Raw genomic sequence first — 21,347 nt, 5'->3', positions numbered from 1 at the left:
CTGCTTGGAAGCAAGGAGGCTCTTATGGAGGCCCAAAGGCTTAAAATCCGAGGAGTATTTCAGGCAGATAGGATGGGGTCACTTACAACAGAGGAGACAGGAAGCAGTGCGGTCTATGCAGGAATCCCAGTACCGGCCAGCACAGCGTTTACACACCCCCGACTCCTAACCAGTCTGGTTTCCCATTTACCCAAAGACCTGCTGTCTCTCACCCTATTCAGGCTGCATGCAGGACGGAACGGCACTGGGAGACGTCCAGCTCCCTCCCTGGGCTGACGGAGACCCCCGGAAATTCATCAGCCTGCACAGACAAGTGAGTTGAGTGGGGTCATGGCAGAGTCCCTGGTATCCTGACTGAGGGCCTCGGTATGCCCTCCATGTCCATAGAGGCTTTCTGGCTGAGTGGAGGGCTGTGATGAATACTTCTAAGTCTCGTACATCTAGAGAACTCGGAGAAGGGACTAGGCCCCAGGTGCTGGGTCGGCGGGAAAGAGCTTGGTTCTGGGCTCTCTTAAGGGCTCCATTAGGCTTTGCCCTTGTGCCAATTTACTGTGGGACTTATGAGGGGAGCAAATTCAGATTCTTATTAGATGGAGGGCAAGTCAGTGCCCTTAGCCAAGCCCTGGACTGTATTGCCCAGTTTAGATCAGAGAGGGGCTGGAGGCCTCAAGGGGTTCCCACTGGCCAAAATATTTGCCAGGACCAGAGAGGACTTGGTTTATGACTCAGAAAGACTGATGTGGGTACAGGTCACAGGTCAACTGGGGACACATATTCTGTATCAAATATCTGGGTTAGCACAAACACATGACAATATGTTCAGCATCATTAGTCATCAGGGAAACATACCCTAAACCATGAGATGCTACTATGTAGTCACAAGAATGGCTAAATTTTAAAATATTGCAAAATCCAAGGGCCAAGCAAAGATGTGGAGTGACCAGAATTCATCATGCTTTGCTGGTGGAGAAAAATGGCACAACCACTCGGAATAAGAACTTCTTGTAAAGTTGAAGATGCGTTTACCACGTTGCTCAGCGATTCCACCTGTATGCATTTGCCCAGGAGAGATGGAAACATGTCCACAGAAGAGTTTGTACACAAATATTCATCAGTTTCATTTATACTAGTCAAAAACAACCCAAATGCCTATAACCATAAATGGCTAAACAAATGATACACCCACATGATGAAATATTACTTAGCAATAAAAAGGGACAGATAATGGATACATGAAGCAACATGAATAAATCTCAAAAGCAGTGTCCTAAACAAAAGAAGCCAAGCCCAAAGATATATACTATGGGATTCTATTTTTGTGAGATGTTGGAAAAGGTAAAATAGAGGGACAGAAAGCAGATCAGATCAGGAATCACTAAGTTCTGAAGTAAGAGATAAACGAGGAGAAGAAAGCTTTGTCAGTTGATATGAACATTCTATTTCTTGATTATAGTGTTGATTCCATCACTGCATGCAATTTTCAGGACACATTAAGTTGCATGTTTATGGAAAATTTTATTGTATGTAAATTATACCTAAAAAAGAAAAAAGCCCTGGGGGCAGGCTGACTAGTAACAAAGCTGTGTCTTCTCCTCTGTCCTTCTCCCTCGGCAAGGAGAAAGTTCTTCCTGGTTCATCCTTGCCTCTGGAAACTCAGCACAGCAGTCGTCACACCTCCTATGGCATTGCCCGCGTGTGGCATTGCCCGCGTGTGGCCTTCCCAAGCATTATGGTCACGTGCATCAGAAAACTAACCCAGCCCAGTTGACCTGACTTTCCCAAGCCAGCATCAGCAGGGAGCCCAGCCAATTCCCAATGACTGTCTCTGGGTTCTGGAGACCAAGCTTTGGATTTGGGCTCTACTCAGCAGAAACGAATGATGAACCAGAAATCCAAACACTGGCCCACATTTCCTCTTGCTTAAGGTTATTTTATGGGCTGGATGGGCCACCAGCTTGAGGCAGGATTGCGTGGTCCTTAGAGGGGCTCGCATCTTGCTTAGTGCTCATCCAGCCCAGGGAGGCGTCGCTTATATTTCCTGTGCCGAGAGCATCCTGAACCACACGCCCCCTCCTGATCTGGGCAGAGGGCGCATGAGCCCATGAGCCCCCGTTTTTCATGCTCTTTGGGTTTTGGTTCCAGGCTTTGGAAAGTGAGTTTGTCAGTACCAACCTGCACCACTGGATAGACCTCATTTTTGGGTACAAGCAGCAGGGGTCAGCCGCCGTGGAGGCTGTTAATACCTTCCATCCCTACTTCTATGGTGACAAAATGGACCTCAGCAGCATCAGTGACCCCCTGATCAGAAGCACCATCCTGGGCTTCGTCAGCAACTTTGGACAGGTGCCCAAACAGGTACAACATACCATGATTTTTGTCTTACTTTCTCAAAAGAGTGTGTGCTGGGTGAGCTTGGACGGAAGAGAGAGTGAGAAGTGGGTGAGGACTGGAGGACGAATGGCCTGCAGTCGCCCCCCTGTGCCTTTGGTTGTTGTCGTTCACTCACTCAGTTGTGTCCGACTCTTTGCAAGCCCTCAGGCTACAGCACGCCAGGCCTCCCTGTCCTCCACTCTCTCCAGGAATTTGCTTAAGTTCATGTCCACTGAGTCCATGATGCTATCTAACCATCTCATCCCCTGCCACCCTCTTCTTCTGGGACTTTAATATCAAGGTTTCACTCTCCGTAACCCACTGATGTCAAGGGAGGTGGTGATATCATTAACAATGTGGAAGGCTACCTCCATCTGTGACCCATGTGATAGACACTGATAAATACACAGTATTTAATTCTTATATAGGTTTGTTGTGAAGATTCACCAAGTGCATGAAAGTGTCTGAACTATGATTAACATTCAAAAAATGTTACTTGTGTGATTCCCTCACTGAATCCTCTCTTAAGTTCTGAGTACGGGGATTATACAGATCAGGAAACTGAGGCGCCGAGAGGCTAAATAAATAACTGGCCTACACTTGCACCGTTAGCAGATGTCAGGTGAGACCTTGCCGCATCTGGCCGGCTCCAAAAACTACAGCATATTGGCCCCACTGTGAAAGCACCCAAGCTCTGCCCCCAGGGTCCCCGGGCCTTTTGCTCCACCAGCTCTCTCTGCATCAGGACAGTCCCGTAGAGATGTGAGACTGTGTGTTCACAGTGACATCGTGAGGCCTGTTTAGCTGATCCCAGCCCTGTTCATCTTCAAGCTCCCATTTGGTGTAGAGATGTTTTTTCCCTGAACACAACCATTTGGAGGCAGAAGGATGGCCCCACAGACTGTGGGGTCCCAGCCTAAGCAGTCAGGAACCACACCAGAGAATGAATACATAGGCCCAGCCAACTCAAGACCATCTTGGGTAACAGCCTTCCCCATCTGTAACCACGAGGCTTGGGTGGGCTCACCTAATAACATCGCTTCTGTCTGGCCTTATTGTGACATGCTCAGGCTCACGCAGCTCCTAGGTAAGGGGAATGTGGAAAGGCCAGACGGTGACTTGGAGAATGGACCATATATGCAAATGTAGGTTTGGCCAAGGAAGGCCTTGTAGACAGGAGAGAATTTCAGGAAAAAAGCTAGAGTAGCTAAACGGTTTCATTTCTTTAATTTTAAAAATATTATACTAGAAATAAATAATCCGAAGTAGTAGTCCACAAGCAAAAATATGTTAATATCAGTAGGATCATGGAATGTATACTCTTTAAATTCTGATTTTAAGTAATGAGATATTATATTCCATAATGTCTTATGGAAAAACTTGAAGGAATTTTTTGACCAACCCAATATGTGCTTCTAAAAAATATTTCTAAAACAATCATCAGAATTGGAATTCCCCAGGTGGTCCCAGCTTGAAGACAAGATCAAATGCTTTGGGACCATGCACTGTTCCAACAAGGGGCTGTGCCTGCGAAAGCCATTACGAGGGTCCAGCCCTGGTGCTTTGGTTAGTCTAATATGCATGAAGAACGTTCTTTAATGCTCAGTTAAAAATCATCACTTTGATTTCTGTTTGTATTGATCACCCACCCGACTTTTCTAGATAGCCTAGCATCTGGTCCAGGGGTGTAACCAAGGCTCCTCTGAGATCGCGGGGCTGCCTGCTGAGCCCCACCTCTGTCCTTGAGCCCAGCCACAGCCAGTTCCACCCCTATCACGGCGTGCAGTGGATGTTTCCATCTGGAAGCAGAGCTCTGTGCTGCTGGCTGAAGAAACCAGCCTAGCACGAGCCCAGCCGGGGAGGGAGGGTGGAGAGCTGGAGCAGGCCTCAGCTGCGTTCTGAGCCCAGCACCAAGGATTCTGCCAGGCAGCCTGGCCTTGCACTTCAGACTGTGTCCAGTTATGCAAAAGTTTGGCATGAAGGACAATTTGAGAGATCTAAGAAAAATGAAAATAAGAAAGGCCGCTAACGGGGTTTGCCTGTGCTCTTTAGAATACTTGAATGGTTACTATTAAAGAATTTTGTGTTGATGCCCAGATGGATGGGCCTGCAGAGAATTTATAAAGAAAAAGAGAAAATATGAGAAATAGCTCAAGCAAATGAATAAAGACATGATCTAGGGAGGAAAGGGGGTTATTCTGACCCTTTGGCATGAAAGGTAGCTCTCCCAGGGACCAGAGGCTCCTCAGGGGCTCATCATTTGCTCAGGCAGCTGGGAGAAGAGGACAGATTTGGCTTCTAAGAGCATTCTCCGCCCCCCGCCGCACCATGGCCTTGAGAAAGTAGCTGCCCCTGACAGAGCCCCAGGCCCCTCTCCTGCAACATCCAAAGGTAGAACCAGATGATGCTGTTTCAGCTCACCTCGGTCAGGAGCAAGCTCAGCCCCAGCAGCACCCAGGGCAGAGGTACAGCTGGGACTTGCCCAAGGATGACTCCCCTTCTGTCCATCTGTTCTAACGACCGGGATGGTGTGTGTCTGTCTGCTTGCCTCTGCAGCTTTTTACTAAACCCCATCCATCCAGGACTGCCGCAGGGAAGCCTTCCCCTGGGAAGGATGTCTCCACACCTGCCAGCCTGCCTGGGCACCCGCAGCCCTTCTTCTACAGCCTGCAGTCGCTGAGACCTTCCCAGGTCACAGTCAAAGGTGAGCACCTGGTCCTGCTTTGGGTGGTGTCCTGTCCCGGAGCCGTCCCTCCAATGACTGGTGTTCCTCTGGAGGCTCCGGGGTGCAGGCTGGGGCAAAGGCTTGGGGTCTGACTGCCCAACTGTGTCTCCAGTCATATCAGGAGTCTGGGGAGGCCTCTGCTCTGGAAGTGTCTGGGGCCACCTCTGTTACACCCTGACTTCTGAAGACCCACCTGTCTGTCTGTTGAGACAAACACTCCTCTCTCATGTACACACACACACACACACACACACACACACATGCACAGACCCCTCCTCACCTCCAGAAAAATGAAAGTAAGAAGGGCTGCTAAAGGGGTTTGCTCTTTGAAATACTCAAATGGCTGCTATTAAATAATTCTGTGTTGATGCCCAGATGGATGGGCCTGCAGAGAATTTATAAAGAAAAAGGGAAACTATTAGAAGAAATAGCTCAAGACTGCAGCCCCTGCTCTGGGTCCCACAGTCACTGTGGCTCCTGACCACCCAGGTGGGCCTGCAGCCACTGGCTAGGGACACGCGCCTGAAGCAGACAGCCCCCATGCAGGTCCCAGCCCGGCTCCCTAGAGGAGCTGGGTGTGTATGAAGTCCACCCGGGGTCTCACTGCTGTGGGGAAGTCTACCTGGAACAGCTTTCTGGTCCCAAGGAGTATAAGGCCAGGCTTGTCAGGGTTTTTTCTCTTGAATCGAAGAACAGTGTCCTTGGCACCTCTAGCCCTGCTAGACCTGAGGCCTGGAAGGTGCAGGAAGGACAGAGCCCCGCCCCTGGCTCCTCTGGCTTTGTGCTGTCTGCCCTGACAGCCTCGGTTCCTCTTCCCTGGCATCAGCCCATAAGAGACACTAAAGACCTGCATGGCCACACTCTTCATGTACGTGCTAAGTCTGGGGACAGACCCAGGGCCCGGGGGCCCAGCTTGGGGCCAGAGTGTAACACGGCCCCTAGCTCTGCATGGCTCCTCTCTGGGCCCAGCTAAAGCAGGTATTGTCCTTTGACAGATAAGCTCCTCCCTACTGACTGGGGAGCAGATATGTACCTCTTCTCTCTAGGCTCGGAATCCCCCAAAGGAGCCATCGGCCACATTGTTCCTACGGAGAAGACCATCCTGGCCGTGGAGAAAAACAAGATGTTGTTGCCTCCACACTGGAGCAGGACCTTCAGCTGGGGCTTTGACGACTTCAGCTGCTGCCTGGGCAACTACGGCTCTGACAAGGCGAGTGGTGCCGGGGTGCAGGGTGGCCCCAGGGCCTCAGCCTGCTGCTGGTTGGGGCAGAGGTGGTCAGGAGCCCAAAGCAGCTACAGCTGCCCATACCCCCACTTCCTCCATGCGCCTGTGCCCGAGCCTGGGGAGGAGAGGGTAAGCCCGATGGGCTGAGCCTTCCCCCGGGTTGCCGGCAGTCGCGCTTGTAATAGACATGCCGTCACGTGGGCAGGGCTCTGCGCTGCCGGCCGCTCACTTGGCTGCACTGAGAAGGCCCAGACTACTCAGTTTGGGTGGAAAGTCTTAGGGGCCCCTCTGGCCCCTCCTCTGGCTTAGACTCAGAGGGACAAACTGAACATTCTACAGGCCACCAGGAGCAAGCCACTGGGCTACTGGTCCTCCACGCCTGTGCGAGGCCATCCGCTCCTCTCTACCTTCTTGACGTGGCCTCTGGCCCTGTTTTCTGCCCTTGCTCCTCTCCCACCCTAGCACGTGGCACGAATTCCCTGCTCACCAAGCTTCCCCTCCCCTCCCTAGCCTTCCCCCACCTCCTGCAGGCGGCCGCCAGCGAAACTGGCCCCAGATGTCCCCACTTCCTGAAAGTGGGCTCTGCCTTTCCCAAGCTTACAAGGCATTTCTGCTGTGTCCCCAAACCCTCCTGATTTCTTGCCTCTTCCCACCTGTTCCTGGGGTGCCGGCGCTCTCTGGAGACATACCTGGGCAGCCTGTCACCAGGGCTTTTCTTGAACAAATGACCTGTCCCTCGGTTCCCACAGCACACAAGCAGGCCGGTGGAAGCAGCCAGGTCTGCCCGCCTCCCCCTGTCGCCCTGTTCCAGCTCCCGGCCCGGTGCAGGCCCTGGCGCCAGTGTTCATCTCACTTGCCTCATCTCCCACAGATCTTGGTGACGTTCGAGAACCTGGCCGCCTGGGGCCGCTGTCTGTGTGCCGCGTGCCCGTCCCCAGCGACCATCATCACCTCCGGGACCAGCGCCGTGGTGTGTGTTTGGGAGCTCAGCATGACCAAAGGCCGCGCCACAGGCCTGCGCCTCAAGCAGGTGCGGAGTCTCCACAGGGGTGTTGGCTCAGGGCAGGTGTAGCACCTCTGGCAGGTTCAGTGTCTACAGGCTCCAGCTCCCAAGCGCTGAGAGTGCTGCCTCTCTCGGGAGCTGAGAGCGCAGAGGGCACGTGGGTCCCTGTCATTCACGGGCGGTTTCATGTCTGGGTGGATTTGACAAGCACACAGGGCTGGTGCTTCCACAGACACCTGCGCTTCAGTGAGAGATGCTGCTTACACATCAGTGCCAGTGAGATCGGGAGCTTTTTGCACTAGGAGACATTTTTTAGGATTTTTCATGGCACTTTTACATGAACAGCCTCATTTTACCTCCTCATTTTACCCTGTCATAGGAATCATTATCATCCCCACTTCACTGGTGAAAAATCAGATCAAAGAAGTTAAGTGCCTTGTCCAAGAGCATAGAGTCAGAAAATAAAAGACTGTCTCAGAATAGGGGTGACTGTGGCAGACACAGGAGGAAGAGACCAGGAGGCAAAAAACTCGTCTGGTCTTACCTCGCAAACCACAGCTGCTTGGAATAATTAAACAGAGTGAAACTGACCGCTTACTTAAGGTTCTGCATGTTAACTGTATTCTTGGAAAGCAATTACCCTTAGTCCCACTTTCAGATGAGAAACGCGAGGCTCAGAAAGGTCAGATGTGCATTTAAATCTAACTCTAAGCCTTGTGCTTTCCCCTGCATACACTTGAAGTTGCTGGAGAATATCTCTAGGAGCACTTCCATCTCCAAATGCAATTCATGTTTCCATCTGTGTTTTAGTGATCCATACAGCCCCAAAGTGACAAAAAAAAAAAAAAAAGCTAACCATACGAGGCTTGCCACTGACCAGATTTCCCGAACTGGATGTGTTACACTCGAACCGATGCTGGGTTTCTCTGAATGCTTTACTAGTCAGTGGAGTCTCCCCAGACAGAGCCTGCCCTTATTCCCTGGCACCACCCTGGCACATGCGTGGTACACAGCAGTGGACGTTCAACAAACGTGAGGTGAGGGAACCCATGGGTCAGTGCTGAGGGAGCTGGTTAATCCTGCAGAGGCCATGGAACCTACCGAGAGGCAGCTGTGCAGGTCGAGTATGGGCTGCCTTCCCCCAGACTCTCCAGGGAAGTCCTCCCAAGCCAGGCTTAGAGCCTTCTGTCTTTTCACATCTTCACTTTCCTGACCTGCGTGGAGAGACCGTGCACCATTATGGGGGTGGAGAATCCGCCTCTCCCAGGCATCACTCCAGGGATAAGGGGATCCAGCCAAGTCCCAAAGACACCTTGGGGAGCCAGGGAAGTGACCCCCTCCATCGCCCTTCCAAGGTCCTGGTTAGTGGTGAAGACAGTGTAAAAGCCCCAGTATCCACAGTATAAAGTATAATTCATCATCCTCTCCTAGCTCTAAATCAAGACAAAAAGGTGGGGGAATCCCGCATGCTCTTATTTCCTAAGTGAAATAAAGCACTTTATCATTTACCTAAAGAGGCTAACACAGCCTTGGGGATCCCCCAGACTGGAAGCTGCTCAGAGAAAGGGGTCCCTCCCTTACTTATAGACTTGTAGACAGAGAGTCATCATTAAATAGCTTCATTAACAGTTTTCTTAAGTGTTTTATATCTAAATATTACAACATGAAAGACATATTTCAAAGTCAAATGATTATCTGTAATCCATATAAAAACTTTCATCCTTACATGCTCTGATCCCCAGATACACATATTTATATCCTTCTGATCATCGTGTAGATTTGTTGATGCCATTTTCACCCAGCCTATCAAACTGTTTCCGCTTTTCTACAGTTTCTATAATTTACATTTCAATTGTTCCATATTATTCCATCTCCATAAAATAACATTTCAATTGTTTTATGTCAATGTACCACAGCTTAATAAACCGTTTCTTCTAAAACTAGACAATTACATTGCTTCCAATTTTAACTATTTTAAATAGTGCTGCAGAAAACATCTTAGATTGCTGTTTGCTTCTGATTAATCATTTCCTTATAGCAAATTTCAAGAAGCAGAATTACAGAACAGTGACATAATGCTTCCTGAAATGGCTCTGTAGTTTTACAGGGCTACCACAATCAGGAATGCCCATTTCACCACAACATATCCAGAACAGGGAATTACTTTCAGAGGTTATTTTATTTCATCTTTTGCTCCTTTAGTAGGTATAAGGTGATATAGTGGAGCTATTTTAATTGGCCATGATGAGAGGTATTATTCTGAGAACAGAAGAGCCAATGGACAATGTTTAAAATTGCTGTCCTCCTTCATTTTTTCCCCAGGCCTTTCCAAATAGGGAGTGGTGTTGACTGCCTCCAGGCGTTTAGTTTCCAGGCTGGTGAGAGGCTTACAGAGGTGGGCGGTGCCCATGCACACACTGGTCCCTCCCTCTCCAATGCTTCCCCCAAGAAAGCAGAGGCCCCGCTCCAGTAACAGACGGCTCACACAGGCACTGGGCTCCCAGCCGATGTCTCTGCATCCCCCGTCCTCATACCTGGGTCCCCAGCCTGCACGCTCTGGAGTTGTCCTGTCCCTGGAAGTCAGAACTTAGCCATTAGACGGAGTTCATTCTGGGAAGACCACCAGAAAGCTCCTGTCAAGCCCTCTGCTTTCCTCTCTTCTTTCAGACAGTTTGCACTTCCCCTAAGGTGACCCTAAGGTGACCCCACTTCTTCCATGGGTCACATTCATCAGCTGGTGCCATGTTAGGATCCATGCAGCACAGATGGAAATCTGCAGCTGAACTGTTAATTCTTGTGACCAGGCCAGGTGACCGCTTTGGAACATGATGCTCAACCTCATTGACTCAAATGAGTGAGTGGCAGACAGTCCTGAGGGTGGAGCGCTACCGCCAGACGAGGGGAGAGTCAGGCTTCAGAAAGCCGCCTCTGCACTTCTCAGGCTGATTGCAGAGGACAGCAGGCACATGTGTGCATTCCAGCTCTCACGCCAGGCTGGCCTGGCAGCTGTAATGGAAACCACACTGCAGCCAGCAGCAGCAGCCCAGGGATCCCAGTATGCCTGGGAGGCATCCCTAGTTCCCCAGGGACACGTCCGTGGGAAGCAAGGCCTCTGGCCAGGTCGGGACACATGACTGTCCATCAGCCAAGCCAGACCCTCCTGGGCCAACCTGAGAGCGAAGATGAGGCCCCGAGTCACCGGCTGCCGGGCAGCCAGACTGGACATGAACGTGGATCCTCTGGACTTGAAAAGTCAACCCTTTTAAACTATGACCTGACCTGACCTCCCTGCCTTCTTCCCAGTTTAGCTTCCAGGGGCACATGTGTTTCGGAGTTGCCTTAGTGTGATGCTCAAATTTGAGCATGCATGAAATTCTCCGGACAGCTTGTGAAAACCCAGGTTTGGGGGCCCCACTCCCCGAGTTTCTGATTCAGTAGACCTGGGAGGGGCCCAAGAATGTGCGTTTCTGACAAGTTCCCAGCTGATACTTGAGCCACTGGTTGGGAGACCACACGTGACAGACCAGCAACGTTGCATGTTAATAGTGTTGTGCGCCGCTTCAGATCTCAAGACGGCATGGGAGGGCAGAGGCATGAGGGAGTTGCTGGGGTCTCCGTTTGAGTGTGATAAAAAGGACTACTGACTTTCCCCATCTGGATTTCAACCCTGGAAAGGGATGGTTCTGAGAAGCCAGCCACACACCCGTGAATACACATGCACGCGCGTGCACGCACACACACACACACACACCCCTGACAAACGCTGGAGTCCCTGGATCAGTCTGAATCTCTGTTCTCTCATCTGGGGCCCAACAGTAAAAGGCAGAGTGCAGTATCTCCCCAAGTAACTGGATTAAGGGCCCCTCTCATAACCTGCACTTTCATCCCATGTCCCCAGGCCTTGTACGGACACACACAGGCTGTCACATGCCTGGCAGCATCAGTCACCTTCAACCTCCTGGTGAGTGGCTCACAAGACCACACATGCATCCTGTGGGACCTGGACCGCCTCACCCATGTAGCCCGCCTGCCTGCCCACAGGGACGGCATATCTGCAGTTGCCATCAGTGACGTCTCGGTGAGGCTCCTCTTTCTCAGTGTCTGTATCCTCAACACGTCCATGATTCTTCATGGTGGACAGCCCCCTGACAGGAAACCCGGGGGCAAAGACCACCCCAGAGTGTGTGAAAGTGAAGGTGAAGTCGCTCAGTCGTGTCCGACTCTTTGCGACCCCATAGACTATAGCCTACCAGGCTCCTCCGTCCATGGGATTTTCCAGGCAAGAGTACTGGAGTGGGGTGCCATTTCCTTCTCCAGAGGGTCTTCCCGACCCGGGGATCGAACCCGGGTCTCCCACATTGTAGACAGACGCTTTACCGTCTAAGCCACCGGGGAAGCCTGGTGCTGGGGAGAGCAGTACCCAAATGCCAGATTTCAGTACAAAAAGAAGCAGGAACGTGCCATTCTGTGGAAGCACAGCAGGCCTGTGGGTCCCTGGGAAAAAGTGGATGTCTTAGGAGGCCTGGGAGTGCCTTGGTTACCCTTCAGAAGACGGCAAGTGGAGGGTGCTTGGGTGTGCAAACTGAGTGAGTGGACAGATGGACAGGCAGTGATCCCAGCCTGAAGTAAAGCCCCGTCTCACTGCCACAGGGCACCATCGTCTCCTGTGCGGGAGCCCACTTGTCCCTGTGGGACGTCAACGGACAACCACTGGCCAGAATTACCACGGCCTGGGGCCCAGGAGGAGCCATAACCTGCTGCCACGTGGTGGAGGGGCCAGCGTGGGACACAGGCCACGTCATCATCACTGGGAGTCGGGATGGCATGGTCCGGGTAGGTGTGCCTCGGTGGGATGAGGGCATGCTACAAGAAATGTGTTCATCTCCATCTGTCCGCTTCTTCTAAGGGTCAAATCTGCAGACTGCCAGTCCCCAAATGCAGACTGCAGAATTCAAACATTCCAGACCAGGTCCCTGCAGCATGTGAGGGCAAAGGCAAGGGGTTTTTTATATTAATATAAATACATAAAATTTTATATAACATACTTCAACAATCAAAAAATGCTTATTGTCACGTTATGAAAGCTGAATGGTCAAATGCATCAGAACATAATTCAGTACTGACGAGAAACATATTGGGCCATCCTTTCATCCACCCACCCACTGGTCTATCCATCCACCCATTAATCCATCCACCCATCTCCAGCTCCTCATCTCCCTATCGGCTGCTATCCATTCACTGTCCCATTCACCCACCCATTCTTTCCTTATTGCATTCATCCTTCCAGCTACTCATCTGTCCACGTATTTGTCCCTCCAGCTATCCTCCCACCTAACATTCACTGAACTCTGCCTCTGTACCAAGCACCTCATACATAAGGCATCCAAAGATTAATGATAAGCAAGTCCTTGTCCTCAAGATGTCATATTCTAGAAAAAAAAGACAAACAGAAAATGTCCGTATGTGTCTCATGCTATGAGTGGGATAATCAAAGAGCACCATGCATGCTCTGAGGAAGGCCTTGGGGAGAGAAACCATCAAGAAACCAGGAAGAAAATAAAGGAGAGACATTGAGGTGGGAGGAACAGTGTGGGAAGAGCAAGGCGCAGGTGACGTTTCTGAGACTGACAGCAAGGAGGGAGGGATAAATAAGATGAGGAACGATTAAGAGCTTTACTCAAGAAACTGTCATTTGAATCCCACAATTTTTGAAAGGAAGTGTCAGTTGCATGCCTCGACGTATTCAAGAAAATGTGCTTTGAATTCTACACGCATCTGTGAAAGCTCACTGTGGGCCAGCCAGCATGGCTGAAACGCAGCCCTATCCTGCAGGAGCCTCCATTCCCAAAGTCTGAGAATCATCACAGAGGTGATGCCTCAGGAAGCAGAATGAATAACAGGGTGGGGGGCCAAGTGGAGAGTGGATTTATTTCCAGCAGAGGAAGTGGCATTTCAGCCGAGCCCTGAGGGTGAGAAGTCAGGGCGTACAGAGAGGGCCGTGCAGGCTAAGGGGTCAGGGTGCGTGGACAGGAGAGACGACACCGAGAGGAGCCCGCCGGGACGTCCCCTTGCAGGGCCTCGTCTGTGGGCTAGAGGAGCACAGGGTCTCTGCTGAGGGAAGCGCGTCCTGGGCTGGCTACAACACGAGGAGGTCATGAGGGTAAGGGCTGGGTGGGTCGCGGTCTGCCCTGTGGGCCATCAGAGGAGCCCGGCTGGCTGGGGGCAGCTGCGCTTCCTTCGTGGGCCCCCAGAACAGGAGCACGATCTTCAGGCCCTCTGCTGTTGTCCACTCGGTGCACTACCTGAGCTCCCGGGGCAGCCGAGCGCTGGGCTAGACCCGGTGCGGAGCTCACAGAAGCCTGCACGTGGAGGCTGCTCATTGTCCTGCGGGGAAAGAAAGTCCAGGCTCAGCAAGTGAGATGCCATGTGTGGTCAGCCTGAGGGCGCTCGCCGCAGATCTGGCACCATACGTAGAGGACGGGAAGTCGTGCTGCTGGGTGGTGAGGGAGGCCTCTGGGAACGGTGGCAGACCAAGCGGGCACTAGCTGAGTAAAATGACAACGAGCTGAGTGCTGAGTCTCGTCCCTGCAGGTAAGGGGTCAGGGAAGTTGCCCTACGACCCAGGGGTGGGGAGGGAACTCATCCCATCTACATCCGTCTATGGCAGCCAAACTTGCCCGCAGGCAAACTGAAACCTAAGCAGGCTTTTATGCTGACAATATGTCAACATCAGAAGTGAAATGGGGCCATGCCGCCTTCCGTCAGGGTCCCCCAGGTGTGGAGGAAAGGACGGCCCCAAGCCTGCAGACAGGTTCATTGCCCCAGCCCATGGCACGTTCTCTGTTCTGGACAGATCTGGAAGACTGAAGACGTGAAGATGTCTGTTCCTGGGCAGGCAGCGCCAGAGGAGCCCTGGGCTCCATCATCTCCAAGCCCCAGAGGTAACTGCTATGCTCCTGGTTCCTGGGGGCACCCTTGCCTCGCTCAGCCCTCCCTCTCCTCTCCTCTCCTCTGGCAAGGGATGCAGCTCCAGCCAGGCCTGCAGAGACCAGGGAAGACAGTGAGTTTCTTGGGATGTTGACAGATCTCAGGTCAGGAGCACAGTTTTCTGTGAGCTGGTAGTGGAGCATGAATCCATGTTTATAAGCCCCACTGAGGCCCAGCCTCACCCTTCAGGGACCAGCTGGCTCAGGGATGCTCCTCGGGCCTGTGAACAGTACTGGTGGTGGTTGTCAGGGGCTCCCGAGCTCCCGAAGGGGCCACACCCAGCCGAGCTTGGTTTGATGCTATCCATCTTCCTGGGTGACTCTTAAGTGCCAAACTCCCCAGCCCAGGACCTGGGTCCATCCAACTGGCCACTGGCCTGGACTGTCAGGCTGCAGACAGGAGCACGGATGGCTTTGCTGCATTCCCGGGGAGAGGAAGTGGCTCCATCGGCCCCAGTCTGCCTTGTTGTCCCTGACTCAGCACCCCCTAATCTGCACGGAAAGTTCCTCAAAGTAGGTCTGAGGGTGGTCTGCATCAGCATGGCCCAGAAGGCTCATGAAACATTTAGATGTGGGTCCTAACCTCAAGGAAAAGATTGGAGAAGGGTAGAGTTCCCATATCTAACAAGTCCCCGGGTGACTGCTGGTATCAGCAGAGTGAAAGAGCCGCCACTCTGCAGCAGAGCCCTCTTCGGGGTGTAGCATTGGGCCTGGAGTAGGATAATCTGACCTCACGCCTGTCACCGTGGCCTCCGGCATCAGCGTCACCAGGACCACCGTCACAGAGCTGGGAGGGACACGGCTGACTGGGAGCAGTCTCCACCACTCACCCCTCCCGTGTGTTCTCGTACTTCTCACGGCAACCCCACGAAGAAGATACTGCAATGAGGCCTGGGTGAGAAGGGGACTGAGGCACGGAGCGGCTCAGCAACTTGCCTGAAGTGGCCCGAAGCTGTTAGAGTTCTCATTTCTGCCCCCAGAGTAGACACGCCCACTCCCAGAGCAAGCTCCTTGGCCAGGGCCAGACCATCCCTGCAGGAGGAGCGCAGACACAAGCCTCACTCCTGGGAGTCCTGCGTGGCCTCACTGTTGGCATCATGGGTTCTTCTGGTTCGTTCTGCGTCCCGGGACCCATGAGCACCCACTAGAGAGAGTTCTCCAGATCGTGGAGGCTTGTCTCCCACAGGGAATACCCGTTTTTAGTTCATTTCTAAAGTGTGCTCCATGCCTCCTTGATTCAGTCCCTGACGCACGGATTCTTCATCCACACCAGCAGACACGGGCATTGGCTGAGCCCCTGCCAGGTCCTGGAATCTACATGGGAGTCCCTTCCTTCATCACAATGCCATCAGACGATGCCCTCGTCAGCAGCATAGACTGGCCCAGAATGGTGACCTTACAAGAAGCCACAGCCACTGGGGATTCAGTTCACTGGTCCTAAGATCTCTAGGGTCCTTTGGGACCACAGGGAATCAGCCCGTCACAGTGTAAAAAGAGTCCTGTGCGTTCTTGGGAGCTCACAGTTCTTCTTTGGAGGACAGGGGCCCCCACCCATTTGGAGGAGAGCTAGAACAGAGTTCTTATTCTCCCCCTGCTCATGACATGTTCTGTGGGCTCATGACGTGTTCTCAGTCTCGGGCTCAGCTGACCACTTCTGAAGCTACTGAGCTCTGATAAGCTAAAGGCACTAGCTCAGCCCATGGTTGATAAGTGGGTGTCTGAGCCAGAATGTCAGCTGCGTGGGTAGGTAGATGGATGAAGGGACAGATGAGCAAAGGGTGTCTCAGAGCCGTTCTGTTGGTTCTGGAAGTGCCAATGGCTTTGTGGGTTCTACTCAGGGTCGACGAGGTTGTGCTCATTGGGAAAGGGCTCTAGTGAGGTGAGAAGCAAGATGAACACCAGGAAACCAAGTTCTAGACCCAGCTCCGTCTCCTGCAGCGTCTTCGGTCCTCAGTTTCCCTCTCTGCCAGTAGAGGTGCTCCCTGTACACCCTAACGTGTAGGAAGCAGATGACAGACAAGTAATACCGTAGACAAAGATCTCCTCAACAAAATGCGGGTCATGATTATCATTTGCTCGGATTACTAGGAGACGTCTCCCCTAACACACCGGCCGATGTCACGAGGGGACTTACCTGATGGTGTCCGGCAGACAGGAGCCTCAGGCCCATGTCCGTCCTCTGCTGTTTGTCCTGACCAGCCTGAGGTCACCACTGCCAAGTAGAATCAATTGCTCTGCTTGTGGTTGCCGTTCAAAGGAGGCTTTGGATGAAATGACACAAGGACACAGACATACTCGTGAAAATCAGGCTAGGCCACTGCTGAGAGTCAGCAAACCCATGTGCAGGTTTACAGACCTAAGCCACTGCAGGGCTCGCTCTGCTCAGAATATTGCTTAGAACTGTTTTGTTGGAAGGGGACTAGTCCTCGGCCTGACACACAGATATTTGCGCATGTCTCTTGGGGTGTATATTACTGCGTTCCTTGAATGCCTTGAGAGGCAAGAAAGGAGTTCGTTGAGGGTACTGAGGATGGGGGGTTGCTGCATTTGTCTGCAGATGTCATCTAATTTCTGCCTGGAATTCATTTATTTGTCATTTGCAGCCAAGACCAACCCAACTGAGTTCAGTTTATTTTAGGAATCACTCTGTAGACTTGGGCTCAATCCGGTACACAAAAGGTCCATGGGAAAAGCTTGGTTTGGGAACTTATGCACAAACACAAAACACACGTCCATTTCCTGGAGCACAGAGCTGTCTGCCACCCTGGGTCAGCTGGGACAGCTGCGTCGCTCCTGCCCTGATGGCACCCAAGTGACCTCACAGTGGCAGGCCCAACTGAGGTCTCTCCCCCTCACCCTCCATGAAGGAACTACCCTCTGTCCCCAAATACAGTCCTTAAAATGAGTGAAGTAGCAATCATTGAGTTCTATTTTTTGAAAACAAACATTCTCACCATTTAATTATTGGTCATGGCGTGAGCGGATCTGGGTAAGTTGATAATGCCGACTTTATGTAATTTATTTTTACTAGGCAATTATAGGCTGTGTTACATCCTGGCAGCAAGGTATTGTGGAGTATCTTATTAAGCATAAAGCCAGTAAACACTGATGAACAATTTTGCTGAACTAGGCATGCAATTTAGAAAGCAATAATACACAAATCCAATTTGGTACACAATGGATACCGCAGCACGTCAGCACATGTAACTATCACAGCCTGCAAATTAAATTGGGACGGCCCTTTTTGCAACAGCATAGGCCAAGATTAAATATATTTTCCCCCTCAATTTAACAAGTTGCTGACCACAAATATAAATATATGTGTATGTGTTTGTGGCCCTGCGTGTGGATGTATACACGCATATGTGTGAAACCGTTCGGCTTTTCTAACTATCCTCTTGCACGTTCCTCATAGTTCACCGGTGGGAGAAGAATCTTGCCCTTTGCAGAGAGCTGGATGTCAGCGTGGCTTTGACAGGGAAACCCAGCAAGGCCAGCTCTGCAGTGACGGCTCTGGCCGTGTCCAGGTAACAACAGCTGGCTGCGCCAGCCTCCAGCAGAGGGCGCTGTGCTGCCCCTAGGAAGCCCTGGCTGTTACCCTCAGGACTCTGGGTCCCGGGAGGTAGCCTCACTTCAGGGACCCAGGAACCCAGGGGGCCCCAGCATGTACAGTAGCAAGATGGCCATGCAGGGCCCAGGAAATGGTTCTTAACACACATATTCTTGCTGTCTCTTTCTCCCTCTCACTCTCTTGAATATCTATGAATTCATAAAGAAATCCAGAAGGTAAAAGTATATTGACTTGTAAGTTTATCCTAAGAGGGACTTTTCTCCTGAGGTCCCTTGATGACTGTAACGTTTGGTATGATGCTTATCCTACATTACAGAAATGCCTTTCCATGGCTCGAAGCCAACGCGGAATGGACGGGTGTCAGATACTACCCTTGGCAGCATTGTTCTATTCTTTACAATTACTCGATGGTAGAACTTAGAATCATTAGCCGGTTCTCCACACTAGGCGTGTTAGTCTCAGGGGACCAGATCTCCAGGAACCCTGTCCTTCTCCCCTCCTGCCCTGAAGTGGGGCACCCGAGTCCTGCTGTGGTGGGAAGGCCAGACTGAGGCGGGTGGCTTAGGGTGGGGTGTATGGGAAGGGACAGAAGGCCCTGAGCCCTCATTCTTTGCTGAAGAACTTGCCCTTCCTTCTGCCTACCAGCCTGGCTACATAGCTCAAAGGATAGGAGATACCCCCAAAGATGCTGGAGGGAAAATGTCAGGGTCTTGCCCTGCTCCCCAGGGCCCCAGCACCTGGGAGCATCCCCTCAGTGCTTCCAAAGCCATAACCCTCCTAGGTCAGAACTCTCCCTGAGTCGCAAGACTCTCCCCTGCTTCAGGGGGAGGCCAGGTGCAGGCTTTCCTGGGGTCCTGGCCTGAACCCCCTCCCCCATGTTGTAATGTCCTGCATGCAGTCTGGGATAAGCAGGGTACACAGGTTTTCTTTAATACGCCTCTTTATTTTTTCTTTTCCCAAGAAACCAGACCAAACTCCTGGTCGGCGATGAGAAGGGAAGAATATTCTGCTGGTCCGCAGAGGGGTAGGAGGCAGGAGCCAGTGGAGGCTCTGGCACGGCAGCCATGTGCCCCAACAGGCAGCAGTACCAACTGGAGGGCTCAGACGCAGTGCCTGGGATGCAGAAGAAACCCCCAAGGCCTCCCTTCCAACAGGTCCCCAAAGAGGAGGCCACAGGCCGCTGGAACGCCATACCCTGAACTTTGGCCTTGGATTACACAGGATATGCCTCAATAAAACGGATACGCATGTGCATTGGGACCCGTAAGCAGCAGGCTGGAAACTGTGGCTCAAGGGGGCCAGCCAGCACTCGCTATTACACATGACTCACCTTTCAAAGGGCTTATTGCACTGAAAAACCACGGGGTTGCTTACTGGGAACTAATGGGGAATATGGTATTATTTTATTAAAACAACTATTTTCCAGATACAAGAGGGCTCTTGAATTTAAACTGCCAGCCTTTCCCACCGAGGTGTTTGTGACTCCACACTTAGGAAGGCAGGAAGGCCTCAGGGACACACAGCCCACTTCTGGAGTGCTTCTCAGTCCTCCATTTCCCTCAGTGGGATCTGGCTCCTCTTGCGGTCTTGCTGTGTGTGCAGGGGACCTTGGGGAGCAAGAGAGCACATTCAGGAGGCCCGGCTTCCATGACTGGGCTCAGAACACAGACACGATGGCTGCCCACCGCAGGTGGAAGCAAGTCAGCTGGGAGGACGCACCCTGCCCGGGGTGCCTGGCCCTACTCTGCATGCCACAGCAGGCAGTGGGTCCTGGCTGGGCTCGGGCTTAGCAGGCTTTTCTGGGGACCTGTCTTTACAAGGTCAAGGGCCCCAGTTCACATACTGGTTTTAAGCTGCAGCTTATCCCTGGAGAATCTGGACTGCCATGTGACTTTTTTCTCCATCTGAAACTACATGGCAGGGGGCAAGTAGTGAGCCCCTCTGAGAAATTCCAGCACCTTAAGATTCAGGCATTAGACCATGAAGGCAGCACCCTCATTCTTACATCTCCCCACCTCCAGCCTTCCAGAAGCCTTGAAAGGGAATTCACCTGCCTCTTCAATGAAATCCAGCTAAGGTGAACACCCAGGGATTTGGGGTGGCAACGCTCCTCAGCTTTAACTTCCTCCCTGCGATTTCCCTTCTAGAGAATACCAATCCTTCACATATTTCTCTAAGCCCTGCAGCTGCCCTGGTGAGTGGCCCATCCCAATATAGCTCAGGCCTGGGGCTAACAGAAAAAAGAACTCAGTGTCTCATGGCCCAGGTTATCTGGCCTCCAGGGGGTAGCGAGTCCATGTAAAGATAAATATTAAGAAAGCGATGGTGGTATGAACTGTGTCAAAAATAGTGAGTGACTGAAGGGTGATTAGGAAATAGTGGTCTGCCTGTCAACCTCGAGTTCTTTTCAAACGGAAAGATGGTGGAGGAGACTTAGCTCAGGCCCAGAGCACCCCTCTCTGGGTGAGAAGAGCATGTGTCTGACCCCGGGGCCAAGGACCATGCCTTCGCCCATACTGTCTGCATGTGCTATTAGTAGACTGCCCGTTTCCAATCCCCTAGTCAGTCTGGAGCTGCAGCAGAAGATCGTAAACTAAAGTGCAGAGAGCACGCTCCCCGGGAAGGCCAACAAGCAAGGTCATAAATACCAAGGGCTGTTGTCATGTTTCAAAACACAGCTTTTGTTTTGTTTTAATCTCTTGGATGATGCTGATGTGGGAGTCTAAGTTTCTGTTATTTACCCCAGGCTGAGAGGTCTGCTGGCCCAAAGGCTGTCTGGGGCTCATTCATTCAACAAGCATTTCCTGAGCTCTGCATTTTGGTTCCCCGGGTCACAGGAAAAAATGGGAGGATGGGGGTGGCTCTTGTTGCTGGGGTTTTGGAGCTAAGATGCTTGGGCAAACAAATGTGACGTGAGGTGGCAAGGCTAAAGAGAGATCTCTCGTGTTCTGGGGCACGTCACTCTGGCTGGGGTCACTTGCTAGGACTGCCAGAACGAAGTACCGCAGGCTGGGGGCTTAAACCACAGAAAACTTTCTCACAGTTCTGGAGGCCAGAAGTCTGGAGGAGTGTGTCCTCAGGGTTGACATCTTCTGAGTCCTCTCTCCTTGGCTTGTGCACAGTCAGCTTCTCCCCGTTTATCTTCACACGGGATGGGGCAGGGAGGAAAGCCCCAGGCAGAGGGATCCAGAGTCAGAGGTCCTTGGCAGCCTGGGTGGGAAGAGACTCCTGCTGGTCTCAGTATTTCAGAAGCAGCCAGCCTGGGGTCCCTGACAGTCGTCAGTGGTGGAGGGAAGTCCAGGACAGAGGCCTGAGGAAGGAGGAGAGAGCAGGCACTAGGCCCCCAACAGCCAGGGCAGAGGCCAGGAACACGGGCAGATTGGGCCAAAGCGCGAATAAGGGCCGCATGGACGCAGGCCTGCTGACACCCCAAATCCAGCAGAGATGAGGGGCCTACGAGAAGGAGC

At 52.1% G+C, this 21,347-nt stretch overlaps 1 protein-coding gene across 2 annotated transcripts in view; it reads left to right on the top strand.

The window, feature by feature from the left end:
• Positions 1 to 19,309, top strand: part of WDFY4 (WDFY family member 4) — a 247,195-nt gene extending 227,886 nt beyond the window's left edge. The window contains exons 53-62 of one of the 2 annotated variants that reach the window (XM_040242853.1): positions 222 to 313; positions 2,143 to 2,355; positions 4,927 to 5,074; positions 6,142 to 6,305; positions 7,192 to 7,350; positions 11,222 to 11,401; positions 11,974 to 12,156; positions 14,177 to 14,264; positions 17,725 to 17,836; positions 18,842 to 19,309. In XM_040242853.1, the coding sequence (XP_040098787.1) occupies positions 222 to 313; positions 2,143 to 2,355; positions 4,927 to 5,074; positions 6,142 to 6,305; positions 7,192 to 7,350; positions 11,222 to 11,401; positions 11,974 to 12,156; positions 14,177 to 14,264; positions 17,725 to 17,836; positions 18,842 to 18,908 (1,406 nt within the window). In that variant the 3' untranslated portion in view covers positions 18,909 to 19,309. Of the gene's footprint in view, positions 1 to 221; positions 314 to 2,142; positions 2,356 to 4,926; positions 5,075 to 6,120; positions 6,306 to 7,191; positions 7,351 to 11,221; positions 11,402 to 11,973; positions 12,157 to 14,176; positions 14,265 to 17,724; positions 17,837 to 18,841 lie in introns of both variants that reach the window. The other variant, XM_040242852.1, reaches the window with a different exon arrangement.
• Positions 19,310 to 21,347: the final 2,038 nt, after the last annotated feature.

This window comes from Oryx dammah, unplaced genomic scaffold (assembly GCF_014754425.2).
Source record: "Oryx dammah isolate SB20612 unplaced genomic scaffold, SCBI_Odam_1.1 HiC_scaffold_6, whole genome shotgun sequence".
NCBI lineage: Eukaryota > Metazoa > Chordata > Mammalia > Artiodactyla > Bovidae > Oryx > Oryx dammah.
The sequence above is the reverse complement of the archived record's forward strand: the minus strand, read 5'-3'. Positions and strand labels throughout refer to the sequence as shown.